This window comes from Phyllosticta citribraziliensis (genome assembly GCF_038025025.1).
Source record: "Phyllosticta citribraziliensis strain CPC 17464 chromosome Unknown J3D65scaffold_1, whole genome shotgun sequence".
Taxonomy (NCBI): Eukaryota; Fungi; Ascomycota; class Dothideomycetes; order Botryosphaeriales; family Phyllostictaceae; genus Phyllosticta; species Phyllosticta citribraziliensis.
In genome coordinates this window covers 1,250,238-1,263,817 of record NW_027117338.1, presented here as the reverse complement: position 1 = coordinate 1,263,817, position 13,580 = coordinate 1,250,238, and the positions used below count along the sequence as shown (strand labels likewise).

The 13,580-nt window shown below is 56.1% G+C and overlaps 4 protein-coding genes across 4 annotated transcripts; 3 read left to right on the top strand and 1 right to left on the bottom strand.

Annotated features, from left to right (window-relative positions):
- The first annotated feature begins 141 nt into the window (after window positions 1-141).
- Window positions 142-1,713, top strand: J3D65DRAFT_609621 (regucalcin). Its single transcript, XM_066798704.1, has 4 exons — window positions 142-250; window positions 334-497; window positions 553-699; window positions 763-1,713. Exons 1-4 carry the CDS (start codon window positions 218-220, stop codon window positions 1,361-1,363), a joined length of 945 nt encoding a protein of 314 aa, XP_066659675.1. The 5' UTR covers window positions 142-217; the 3' UTR covers window positions 1,364-1,713.
- Window positions 1,714-5,185: 3,472 nt separating this feature from the next.
- Window positions 5,186-6,859, top strand: J3D65DRAFT_599086 (uncharacterized protein; the record flags this gene model as incomplete). The annotated part of the gene is made up of 1 exon (XM_066797879.1): window positions 5,186-6,859. The coding sequence occupies one exon, from the start codon at window positions 5,186-5,188 to the stop codon at window positions 6,857-6,859; it is 1,674 nt and encodes a 557-aa protein (XP_066659674.1).
- Window positions 6,860-10,256: 3,397 nt separating this feature from the next.
- Window positions 10,257-11,574, top strand: J3D65DRAFT_20205 (uncharacterized protein). Its single transcript, XM_066794419.1, has 6 exons — window positions 10,257-10,503; window positions 10,611-10,630; window positions 10,711-10,817; window positions 10,895-10,954; window positions 11,009-11,188; window positions 11,308-11,574. Exons 1-6 carry the CDS (start codon window positions 10,350-10,352, stop codon window positions 11,447-11,449), a joined length of 663 nt encoding a protein of 220 aa, XP_066659673.1. The 5' UTR covers window positions 10,257-10,349; the 3' UTR covers window positions 11,450-11,574.
- A 301-nt stretch (window positions 11,575-11,875) lies between these two features.
- Window positions 11,876-12,898, bottom strand: J3D65DRAFT_19987 (uncharacterized protein). Its single transcript, XM_066794404.1, has one exon. It carries the CDS (start codon window positions 12,607-12,609, stop codon window positions 11,926-11,928), a length of 684 nt encoding a protein of 227 aa, XP_066659672.1. The 5' UTR covers window positions 12,610-12,898; the 3' UTR covers window positions 11,876-11,925.
- Window positions 12,899-13,580: the final 682 nt, after the last annotated feature.

Here is a 13,580-nt window from a genome sequence, read left to right as displayed (position 1 = left end):
GTAGTTGAAGAGAATGGCCTGAGGGAGTTGAAGACGGGAGGATAAGATCACGTCGGACCGATGAGAGCCAGTCGCGATTGGCGAGGTCGGGTTGAAGCTCCAACGACCCCCTCATCTCCGTCCCACCACCCAGGGCAGAGCTCCCCACACCCCAGCACTGCACTGTCTGACACCTTGGTCCTGTTCTTTGGCCAACCTACGAATTGCATTTCTAGCAATGACTGACATTCAAGTGTACACGATTGACGAGGTGCGTGCACCCCAAATGGCCATCCAAAGTCGACGACCCCTGCAAGCGCCAGTACGGTAGTCTGACAGCGGCTCCTCCCGCAGCCCTACGTCAAGCTCGACTGCGGCCTCGGCGAAGCCCCGTACTGGGAGCAGTCCACCAACACGCTGCGCTTCGTCGACATCATCAAACAGCGCGTGCACGTCGTCCAACTCGACCAAGGCCCCTCTTCGCACAAGATCCTCGCCGAGCTCGACGTCTCCATAGGGTACTCGGAGCCCCGCTCTGTGGCCCTCGGGCAGCCAGGCTGACGGGCTCGACAGCACGACCGCAGACATTCAAGCCAACGACGAGCACTTTGTTTTTGGCGGCAAACACGGCTATGGTTTCTTCCACAGAGAGACTGGAGCGTACAAGTACATCCACAAATACTGGACCGATGACGAAGTCGCGTCGGGCAAGGAGAAGCTGTAAGCATCACCCTTTCTTTATCTGGAAGCAGATCAGGCTCATGAGACACTCCTGCGGCGCAGGTATCGCGGCAATGACGGGGCTGTCGACTCTGAAGGCCGCTTCTGGGTCGGCACCATGAACGACCCGCTGGTAAAAGCACCCACGCCCACCGGCACCCTCTTCCGTCTCGACCCCGACGGCACGCTCCACCGCGTCCTTGAGGGCGTACACATTCCAAACGGCATCAGCTGGACCAAGGACAACCGCACCATGTACTTTGCCGATTCGCCGACCAAGACCATCTGGGCATACGATTTTGACGCTGCCACTGGCAACATATCCAACAAACGCCCATTCTTCACGGTCCAAGACGAGAATGGTGTTCCCGACGGACACGCACTCGATGAGCATGGCTACATGTGGTGCGCGATACATGGAATCGGCAAGGTGCTGCGCATTTCGCCGCAAGGAAAGCTGGTGGCGGAGATTCGGGTGCCGACAAGGTGCCCTACGTGTCCAGCGTTTGCGGGCGAGGACTTGTACATCACAAGCGCCGCAGACGAGGAGCCCGACAAGTTCCCCGAGAGTACAAAGCAGCATGGCAGCTTGTTCAAGATCCACGTGGGAGTAAAGGGAGTGAGGCCGAATCGGTTCAAATGGGCTGGCGAGGTTTCCACATGAGGAGTCATGTCTGATGAGTGACGAAACAGCTCATGGTGACCGCGGAGCAGGCAAGTGGGGCCATTCGAGTCGTAGCCGACCTAGGATAGGACACAGTACAAGTGAGGCGACAACAGCCATCAAGAAGCAAACGAGACCCAGGCGCTTGAAACAACATGCAGCAGACCGCAGCTCTAGCTGCACCATTATACGAAGATCGGCCTAGTCGAATGTCTTCCGAGGCTTGGTCGCAAAAGTCATGGCGCATCCAACTTGGCTTTCCCAAGTCGGGGCTCATAAATGGTCCTCATTGCTATCCCTTTTAGATGCTTGATTGCTCCTTCAGCCCATCAAAATAAATGAATGCGTCCCGTCTCCCCCTGACTCGATGTCGTGCGTGCATGCCACCAATTCTGGCACCAAGCCTGTTCTTCTGCGAGGCTGGTGTTGTTGTCGGATTGGCAACCTATCGGATCAGAGGGCGCTGCGCTGCGAGAGGGGGTGGTTTGTTTTTGAAATGTCACGCACATGCGAAAGCTCTCGGCAACGCACGCCAGCTCACCGCTGGCTGCACTGTCGAGATGTCGCCGGCATCATTGGCTGGAATGCTTGGGCGAGAGGCACTAGCAGCCAAAAGAAAAAAGGGCGACTCGCATGGCCTGCCATGCTGCCTGCATGAGAGCAAGCACATGGCCCCACGAAATCCCCACGCCAGAAGGCCACGTCGTGCCCGGCTTGACGCACATCAACTTCAACTCAGCTGACCTGCGCGAACCAGCAGCGTGGTGCGCCTCCGGCAGATGCACACGACACGACACGACACGACGGCATGGACGAGCAAAAAATGGGTTGCTCGATCACCTGCACAACAGCGGCTGCACCTGGACGGAGGTCGCAGGCCGCGTTAGTAGGCTGCCTGGACGGGCATCGGAGCGTCTGGATCGTCTCCGCGTTGCGTTCGTCGACACTTGGCACCACCCGAAGACAATGACGGCGACGACGGCGACGACGACGACGACGCCATAATGGTCCAAGGAAGGCAGACGGGCGGGTCCCGTCAGCATTGGCCCAGCGGTTTCACGGTCGTCAATCAGAGCCGGACTTTGTGTCGAGTCGCAAGCCCCGGGGCTCAGGGGTAAAGGACAAGACTGGTTCCTGGCCGCCATGCACGGGACCGACAAATAATGCAACGGGCAATATACGCTGGGCTGGGCTGGGCTGGGCTTTGGCATGCGGCAGAGAGGAAGGACTTGGACCGGACGTCCCGAATCGGTAACTCTGTGCAACGGGTTGACCGGCGCTCGTCCCGGGCACGGGTGCTGACAATGACTTTTTGCAGTGGCCGGCCTAAATGGCCCAAAAGTCCATAGAGTTGTTCTAGAAAGGAAGAAGGGCAGCGAGGCAGGATACAAACGCGACAGGCTTTGGCGGGATGAACCATGCGATCCGGACACGGACACGAGGTTCCCGGTTGGACAAGGGTGAAATGTGAACGAGTTGGGAGAGCGTGCGCGCAAAGCTAGTTCTGCCTTGGGGAGGGTCGTTGGGGAAAAGCTTCGTCGACCGAACGAAAAGATGCAAACCTAAGCCTTGGTCACGGAGGGCAGACTCCGACGGCGAAACCCAGCGTCCGCGAGAAAGCCGTTGGTCACGCATATTGTATCCGGATCAGGACCAAGCAGAGATGGCATCATCAACAGGGAACGGGCCTCGGTAATGGCAAACAAACAATGCTAAGCAGCTTCGGACCAGCGATCTCGTGCTCGGAGCGGGACACTCCGTCGGGAAACATGGCAGAAGTTGCGGATTTGGCATTTGGTCCAAGGCAAGAGATTGTGGCGCTTGGTACTTACAGTGTAAGTTGCATCAATGAAATTGGTCAACTGGTGGCCTGTTCTCGCAGGCCTGATTCAATCAGCCAGATGGGACGGGGACATGTCGCAGCAACAAGATTTGTGAAGGGCTACCCAACCCACGAGCACTCGGTGGGCAGTGCGCACGAGGCCTGGACGGAGGTTGGAGGAGGGTGTGGGATTTTTGTTGATGGTCGAGGGAGCGCTGTGGGAAATTCAGGCGGCGGATTGGTGGCCAGGGCGGATCGGCAGCTGTTACAAGGGAGCAGCCATTGGTTCCCGTGCGGCTGCGCGTGGATTAGGGCGTATTGGACGAGCACCGCAGGACCTGACCTGACCTGACCTGGCCTGCCTGGAGATTGAACAGAGCCTGGTAGGCGATCCAAGGAAGGGTCCGGCGGCGGGAGTGGGCGGGACTTGTGTGGCTGGCTCGGCGGCGCCGGCTAGATGGGCGGACGGTTGACAAGCTACTGTACCTTGGCTACTGTACAGAGATGGCGCAAATTGATTGCAGGGAAGGCGGCGTCGGCGCAGATGAGTTGCACGAGACGAGCAGAGCAGCGAGCGGAGGGAGGCGAGGTGACGGGAGGCGAGGTGACGGGAGGTGGTGGGTGATGAGGTGATGAGCGAGGAGTGGTGCCAGTGCCAGTGCCGGTGGTCGTCGTAGGGCTGGAGATTGGATTGCGACAAGTGAAGTGGATGGATGGATGTGTAAGGACGACGGGCAGAGCACGAGTCGGCAAGGCTGATCAGCTAAGCGAGACCTGACGTGAGAGGCGTCGGCCCGCACCCTCGGTTCCTCTGTGCTGCGAGGTGCTGCGCCCCTGGTCGTCGTCGTTCTTCTCTGCCCTTCCCGTCGTCTTCCTCTTCCTCTCTCCTCCCCTCCCTCCCTCCTTCACCTCCGAACACATGACCGCCCACGCAATGCGGCAGGGGTTCCCATCACGACAACCAAGTCGTCGCCAAACACGTCGCCGCCGTCAACTGGCCGCTGCGCATCATTCTGTTCCGTCGGATCAGCGCGACATGGCCTCTCCCTGCCACCGCTTGCTTCTTCACCGCTCGCCGTCGCCCAGCGGCCAGCCCAGAGCCAGCCCAGAGCCAGCCCCAATCGAAGCCCCCAGCCAGCCCGTTGAGCGTGCTGCTCGGCTGCCAATTTCGCCCTCCAAAACCAACGCCTGCATCTGCATCTGTGCGAGCCACGAGGCGTGTCGTCGACGTCGACCACCGCCCGCCCCCCTGCCGCTGCCGCTGACTCGATCCCAGTTGCCGTGCGTCCTAGAGTCGCACCATCAACCATGTCGTTCGTTGCTGCCCGCAGGGAACGGCTCCCGCCGCCCATGTCCGCCAATCCTCCAGGGCCACCTCCAGCTGCTCTCTCGACCGACTCCAAGCAAAGACAATGCGCCTTTCCCCTCCGAGCGTAGCCCGCGAGCAGGGATGACCGAGAGCATCTCCTGCGGATTGGTGTGATTCAATTTCTTCCAACTCACCGCAACTCGTTATATCTGCCTCGCCGGTCACGGGTCCCCTTCAACCTTGACGCGAGCCCGTCCCTTTTGCCCTCTTGTTTTTGGTCTTGCCCTTTTGATTGCCTACCTACCTACCTACCTACCTACCTACCTACCTACCTACCTACCTACCTGCTGCCTACCTCCCATCCGATCGTCACTCGACACTGCCGCATTTTTATTTTTTTTTATTTTTTTTCCTCCACCACCTCTCCTCGAGGCCGTGCCATACGTACGACCTCGCCGCCGCCGTCAATCTGGCTGCTCCAGACCTCGCCGTTCACTACACGCACCATCACCACAGTCCCTACCGGCACCACTTCCCAAACACCCCCTCCCCATCTTTTGACAGGCTCCACTCCTCCCCCGCGCGACCTCGCAATCACGATCCCGTCGACTTACGCCAGCTGGATAGCCGCGGAGGGATCCCCTCATGGTCGGGATATCGAGGCGTCAACCGCCCCGACGACAAGGACCTGATGTCACAGCAGCATGGCACCGGGTCAGGTCCTTCGTCCAGCCGACTTCACGATGCCAATTCAAGTCGATACGCCACGGCGCCCGCGCGCCCAACTCCAACTCGCCCCGCCTTGGCAACATCGAGCGCGTCTGGTGGCAGCTTGTTTGATGTGCCCGACGCTCGTGGCCCTGCTCTTCCGCCAATTCTGCCTCCCTCAGAGCCTACGCCTCCTCGTTCAGAAGGACGGACTCCAAGGTCGCTGGGCGTTCACTCCATCTTGAATCCTTCCCAAGAGAGTGGAGCTCCTCGCGGTCACCTACGGTCTGCCTCTCAAATGGAGTCCCCATCTCCGATTGAGCGGGCTGCAGCGAGTTCGACCGACTATTTCAGCCAACAAGGAGGTCAGGGGGGTATTGACAGCCGTCGCACACCATCTGCGGCGGCTGCTGTGGGCCAACAGAGGCGCATCCTCAGTCCGCGGTCTCCTTTGTACCGTACTCAAAGCCTGGGAATGATTCGGCCTCCTACTGGAACAATTAATGCGCAGGCAACTCCGTTTCTATCACCAAGCGCACAAGAGTACAGAATAGACGCGCCGACGTCGACACAACCTCCGCTGCCGACACCACCTGCAATTCAGCGTACGGGGTTCAATTTCCCCCCGCCTTCGGCCATTCCCACTCCCCCGATTCCCCAATCGCATTCTCGAAGGACGAGCGCTGGGATACCGCAGCCCCAACAGCCGCCATCTGCTACTGCCAGCCCAGGCGGAATGCATCCACAAGCTGGCCAAGGCTCTCCCTTTGGGGAAGTTGGACGACCCTCTCATGTACCCTTTCCTTCAGCGCCTTCGAGCGCTCAAGCGCAGTCCCCTTCGACGCAGGATTCAGAACGGTCGTACGGCATTCCAGTCGCTTCCACTGGACAGAGCAACTACCAGCTTTTGACCTTGGAGACGAACCAAGGCCACGTCCAGATACCGGTCGACGTCCAGGCTGCATCAAAGGTGGCTGACGAGAAACGGAAGCGCAACGCCGGTGCCTCGGCGAGGTTTCGGGCGAGGAGGAAAGAGAAGGAAAAGGAAGCATCAACTACAATTGCGCGCTTGGAACAACAAGTGAGGGAAGCAAACGAGGACGTCGAATTTTACAGACGTGAGAGGGACTACCTAGCACAGCTAGTGTATCAAGCTCCCGGTGGTGACCGCCACTTTCCACGTCCGCCGTCGCCCCGATTGCGCAGAATGTCCATGCAGACACAAGGAAGCACCGGGGGTGGCTCGTCAGGCCATGGGAGCACTTCAGCCGGGAGTACGCCCAGCATGGCATACTCGTCTTACCCGCCTACCGAGCAACGCGGCGATCAACCCGTCGCAGAATCTGAGCGCAACGTTCGGAGGCGAACCAGTTCCTACCTTCCACCGCAGCACGCCGCTCCCGGCCCTCCAGCACAACCTCCAATGGGCTACCCTCAAGCCTCGTTCGCTCCTTTGGCTGCGCCACAAATGGTGCCCCAGCTGCACCCATCGAGTCGCCCCTTGCCACCAGGCGCAGTTCCTCCACAGCTCCAGCACGCTGCTCCTTCTCAAGCCCTCTACCCTCCGCCTCAAGCGCCCGAGCGCGCCGAAAGGAGCTGGCCTCCTCAACCACATCCTGGTCCGCGTGGCCCTCCACCACCACCGGGCCCGCTTTGATCAGTCCTTCTAATTTATCATGCGGATCTGACAGTACATAAGGAACACGTTCAGCATAAACTCGAAAACACACCCAAAGCCATGACTACGGATAGAGAGTCTACAGGCCGCTTTGATCTGGCTCGTTTTGGAACGCGAATCAGACGTTCCAGGGATACTCCGAAGCAGGGTGACACATCAAAAGATTGGGAATTGGTATCAGAAAACTCGGTTCCTTTTCTGGGGCGTGGGATCTTTTTGTGCCGACGCACATTAAAAGCTTGTTCCTGCTTTCTGGAAAGTTGGGGCTTGTCTACGACGAGCAGGATGAGACGGATGACGAGAGGAAGAATGGAGACCTAGGTGCAGGTCCTTTCAGTCGCTTATCTGCGCTTCTTCACTGGTCTCCGCCGTTCATTTGATTCGGTCTTGATACCCTCGATTGGCTGCCGAGCGTCATGGTTTGATTTTCACTATACCCCATTTACCGCGGACCTGTACTGTGCTTTTTGAGCACTGTATGCGCCTTCGCTTCGTCCGCACTTTTTATGAATCAGCACTATACCCAGGATAGTCAGTTTTGAACGAGTCTTCTTCTCCTAATTGCCGTTTTGCAACGCTTCATATCCTCTATCTCATACTGTTCTTTTTTCTGCTTACCATGGCCTTTTTTTGCGCTAGAGTCTACAAAATCTCGCGATTTGCAGATAAAATGTGGGTACACTTCTCATGAGTCGGAGGCAGTGCGCAGTTGATAAAGTTGCTGTAATTTGATATGCGGGAGGACAAGAATCCGTTGTAATGAGCTGACGTTGGTAGAATGAGCATCCTTTTAATTCGAGCTTTCTAGAGTCATCACTCCGCTCCACAATGGCAATCACTACAATCTCTGTGGGTTTCTACACACCAATATCACATTCCCACGACAACATCCAACATTAAGGCGTACAGCTGGAAGCTGCTGTCGACATGCCATCGTACTCGTGTCCGCGTGGCCTACGTCCCAGCGCGGCGGTTTCGACACAAGCAAAGCTTCAAGGCTCTCGCGTCCTTCGACACTGCCGGCCTGTTGGCACCTTACAAAGGGCTTTGTAACCAGGCATTCGCAAAATTTATCCAGACGGCACTCGGCAGGACACAGTCAGTGAGCAATGGCGGCAAGTCAAGCGTCAACTTGGTTCAAGACAGCAAGCATGGGCGCGCAAACGATTGAAGGCTACGGCTCACCTGGTGCAACTTGAACTCAAAGATACGATCGTCTGACGTGCCTCGTCGAAGGCCAGCCAAGTTGGAAGCGAAAGGAGGATCTGCACATTGGCAACCGGATCTCGAGCGCCACAGAATCGCTCCCCCAAAGTAGCAACAGATACAAAGCACGTCAAAAGCCAAAAATATCGACGAGGCTTTGCGCGCGCACTGACGCAATATATGCGAAGACTTGTGGTGGCCCCAGCCTCAAAAACCAAACTTCAGTTGTTTTCTTCTTGGGTCGACAAGAAGCTTTCGTCGCCGTCGTTACGTCACTCTGCTCATCAAACTTGAGCAAGCATCCCACGACGACAAATAGAGTGGCCGGGAAGGATATGGAACTGGTACCTTTTTGGCATACAGCCGTCCGGCGCACAGGGCACAAACACCTCCACAGCTCCACTTCGACAACAACATCCACTGTTTCCTGGCTGGCGTTTCCCTGTCACTGCCTGCGTCTGGCGCCGCCTCTTCTACTGTTCCTGCGCACAACCGCCTACCACCTCCCAGTCAGGCATACTTGGTTCTCCTTGTTCCCAGTCACCTCTTTTGTTGTGCATGCCCCTGTTCCAGGCTGGGCGGCCTGATGGATGCCTGAGCTCCCCAAATAAGCTTATCTGACTAGCTAGCGCCTGCGAACAAGGCGACATTCCAGGCGTAAAAAGAGAAAAAGAGGAGAAGGCCAGCGAACGACAAACCGCTCACAATTACCCTTTCCATTCTATTAAACCCCGGGGGTCAGCAATCAACGTAGCAACAGCCTTGCGCTGACGCGTCAACAGACATTGATCGTGTGGTCCCGCACTGACCCGGCCGACTCATTCGAGCACGAGCATGAGATATTAGCCACAGTCGCATGCGAATGCGGTTTACCCGACCGGTTGGCTGAACTCGTGGATGCAGGCCAGATCATCTCGTGTTACGAATGCTTCTTTCGACTGCTCGTCACATAATGGCGGTTTCTCTCGGATTGGCCGGGGCCAAAGACGACAGGTTGGGACTCGGGTCCATGGCATGTACGGGCGGCTCCATGATCAACGGGAACGCAGCAGGGTTGGCTCCTGTTCCGACAGGGGTCTGGATGATACGCGACGAAGAACCAAGAGCAACAGGGAACAAGCCAACGGCCCACTGCACCTTGGTCGTTACACTGTACCTGACGGGGATACTGCCATCACCAAAGGCCGGATCGGGTCGGCTGCGAACAATTAACTCAATCCTCCTTACTCGGCAACACCACCACCATGACTACCTCCGATCCCAACCAGACAAACTGCAAACAAGCTCATCGGCTCCTCGTGACGAACCACGTGGGCACTGTACTCGTCGGACAACGTCGCTCCGCCTGCCTTGGGTGCAAATGCCGAGGAAAAGACAACAATCTAATAGGTTCGACGGCGGAAGAGCTTGATCCAGAGTTAATCATGTACTCTGTTCTGCAGCCTCTAATGCGACGACGCAAATGCCGTCTTGTCCCGAACATGACAACGGGAATTCGATATCGACAACAACATGCACCGGGTGAGTGGGTGAATACACAAGGCCAGTAGGGTAGGGCAGGACAGCTCAGGACGAACCAAACAACTGCCGTCAAGTGCGAGATGTACGACCCGAAAACTTTGCCCGCCCCTTCAAGGACCTCCGTGTCTTAAAGCGGAGCGTCACGAGGTAGAGGTGCTCACGTCTCGAGACTATGTACGCCCTTCCCGCAGATTAGTTGTGGACGACGGATGCTCTTTCCTTGCGCCGCACCGCTCCGGACCGCCAAAGACGGCCACCCCCGTCGTAACCAAAGCCGCGCAACGGCTCTTCTTGACATTTCCATCTGTCAAACTGCAACCTTCCCCATCAACACGTTTGGTCGTTCATATTTTCCTTCGTTTGGTCGGTCATTTTTTCGTACGTTCCCTACTGCGGCTGCGTTAAGAGTTGAACTTACGCGTCAGGGCTGTGCGCTAAGGTTGTAATTGGGGCTTTGGGTTGGGGTTTCCCGCCAGGGCCGCGCGAGTGGTTTCCCGTCCTTTGGGCACTTGTCTGCCTATCTGCCTAACCTGCCGTTGCTGGGGGCGAAGCTGAAGCTTCTTACTGCCGATCCGGTCTGTCGGGCTCGTCGGCGTGGTAGTTGACTGAGCCATAGCTACCGGCGATGGCGACTCTCGATTTTCTTCTGCGTCTATCAGCCAGCTCTGTACTGACATTTGAGTAGGTCGACATTGGGAATGTGTGACCCGGTTGTCGTCAAGACAAGGCGGACGGCTCCGAGATGTCTTGTTTCCCGTTGCCAAGCTGGTCGGGGAAAGTCGTGCCTGGAAGCCCTCCGTCGACGACCATGGCGCGCGGCACGCGAACTTTTGAACGTTTCGCTGTGACAGCAACGTGCAACACTTCGAAACACCCGCCTGAAGACACCCAACAAAGTAAGTCCTTAACGATTGGGCGAACACACGACTATCTTCTTGTGAGCATACCAGCAAGCGGGCCTTCCTAATATGTTCGACACTATGTTGTCCTTCTAGTTGGAAAGCCAAAGTAATTGGCAAGATGGTAAGCTAGAAGAATACGCCACATTAGTTGCTATTACTTCATATTTTTCTATTCTAGCTCATGCTTTACTCTTCTTCTAGATGTCACCCTACAACGCATTTTCTCCACGTCGTACTCTGTACGCCATTGCAACAGCGGAGGCCGAAAAACGTCCGCGGAAGAGAAAAGGGAAACCGTTGCGAACGAAGTGCGGAGTTCTCGTAGTCCTCACGAATGAAGTTTCTCTCGGGTATTATCATACGCGCTTTCAACTAACCAAAACAGGCGTGCATACAGACATAATGGAGCGCAGAGACGATTGAGGCTGGATGGAGGTTGCCAAAGGCACGCACACATGCACACGCTGCCTCGGCCCGTTTGCTCATCGCTGAACTTCAGGAGTCGGCGAGCAAACGTGGATACACACCGGATGAACGAGCCGGCCAATCATCCGACCTTCTCGGCCTTGATACTCTCCACCTGCTTCCATACCACTTTCGCCCTCACCGAGTCTACCCCGCACGAATTGTCGGTTCCTTTCAACCATCGTGGAGATCATGAAGAGTCAAAAACGGTCAAGTGAGCCCGCTGAAAGAAATGTAGAAGAGGGAGAAGGAGCCAAAGCAAGCAGCAAGTCGAAACAAGCACATATGTCGCACTCGTTACCCGATTGGTACATCAAACTTATATGCCTGAAGTCAGAGAAAGACGCCCGAAGCCGATGGCACAGCAGACGAGCCGCAACGGAGTCGATCCGACAAGCTCTCCGCCTCATCTACCATTCCACTCTCTTTTTCTTCTCGGCTGTCCGACACTGCGCCTCGCCGGGCGAAGATGTAGTCATGAGACGCGGTAATCAAAGGTAGAATTGTCCAGTCGGGGGTGGATGTTTACGGGGGGTCTCAGACGTGATTCTGGACGCAATTGGGTAATCAGGCAAGGTCGGTCAATTGAAGCTTTACGCGTGCGTGCAGTCCAGCTGCTCTGGTCACCTGGTGAATCACTCGTCGTCGCTGTCGTTCGCAAAAATATGGAGCTGCTCAATAGTCGAAGACGCCTGCTCTGCCTGCCGTTCTCTCTGTCCAATCCATGTCTTTTCGAAAATGTCGCTTTGCCTTTCCATCCCGTTTTCCACGTCACGAACTCAGATCACAAGATCCGCCCATCAGACCGACTGCGCATTTGGACAATCGACAAAAAACGTCGCCCTTGGTAAATCGCCAAGATGAAAGCCCGGCGGGAATGGCGGTGGTGCGGGGTTACTAATAACAGTCGGCGACTTGCGTGTTCTGCGGAGGTGGGGGAGGCTCTCGTTACTAAAGAGGAGGGGTATTTTGAAAATTTTCGAATGTCCTGTGTGGCATTGGTGGGAATAAAAGTCTTAAACTTTTTTGTTTCAGGAGGATGACGACTGCGACTGTTTTGATATGTTTCTTGATGCCAGTCTGCGCAGGGCAGGGTAGGTGAGGGACAGGGAGTGAGACGTGGAAATAGCGCAAGTAGGGGGGCAGGCGACGTCGTCTGTGATAGAGGGCACAGTAGGTCGATAGAGAGGAGATGAGGTACATGGATGACGGTGCTGCATGTTCTGCGGCTGACGTTTTCAGACAGAGGCTAGATTGTGCCATGGTTTCCTTTCGTTGAGTCTGACTGATTGAGACATTCGTTCTCCAAGAAACACAACAAAACAAACCTTTGCTCTCTTGTAAATAACGAGTCGGTCTTTGAGTCGGTATTCTCGTCTCGAGTGATAGGGTGGAGGGAGATGTCGTATCAGGCATTACTTCGTAGCGCTTGAACCGCCGCCGGCAAAGAGGCGACGCCAGAAGAGGAATCACATTGCGAAGAAAGGGGCGCCACGCATCGAATCTCGTCAACAGACGGCACGGCATCGCGTGATGCGTGCGGGCGTCGTCGATGGTGTACGCACATGTCAGACCACCCGGCCTGCCAGCAGGCCAGCCAGGCGTTACCCAAGCCTTGGAACGGCCAGGGGGCATTAGCGAAAAGGAACAACAAGGTTATTAAGGGGCCGAAAGACAAAATACGGGCGGTGCGCGATGGGATGGGCAAGCCTGCCGCAAAGGGCCACCGATGCCTTTGGGCGGCATACTGGACGTGGAGATATATCCGACAGGATATGTTTGTGTCTACGCACGGTGAGCAAGACTTGTTCATGAGCGTGTAGTGGCAGGCGAAGTGAATCATGCCATTTTGTACGCGGGGAGTAAGGTATTCTGGGGAAGACATCGAGCTTAAAGTTGCCGCAGACTGGGTGGCCCCAGTGGTGAAATGCCCATCGAGAACTGGACGACTGCTCGCTCCTGCGAAAACATCTCACCCCGAGGTTCCAGGTTCACCAAGTCTTGCAGGTGCAATCACTATTGCGAAGCTTCCAGCAAACTCAGATTATCGCCCAGGCGGGCCGGTTGGTGATCATTTTGGTTCGTTGTGTCATCTATATTCTGCATGCATACCAATCAGATTGGTTTCAATTTCGAATTCTGAGTCGACTTGAGCCAATCATGACCAGCAGCTCGAACAAAAAGGGAAGCCAATTGGATCGCGACCGGACCGATGTGCTGCAGCTTTGGTGTTGTTCGAGACAGCATTGTGATGGAGGCTTTGCGGGAACTCAGGCTAGCCTGTAGGCCAACCGGAAATCAAGGCCGCCTCACCGAGACCCTTGGACGCTGCTATGAAGATTCAGCTCCTGTTCAATCCGCTTCATGCCCGCTCGTAGCGCGTACGTGGGACAAGACTCAAAAGACACATCTGGATGGCTGCCAAAATGGTCCAAGAACCACATCACGGATAGAAATTGGACGCTCTTCTTGGCTGATGTTCCCTCTTTCGAAATTGAGAATCTCGTATTACCCCATGTCGTCCCGTCCCGCCATACAGAATTTGACTAAGCAGGCTGCCGTTGACAGTGCCAACGAAATGGATGACGGCCGATGGATGCAGGGAA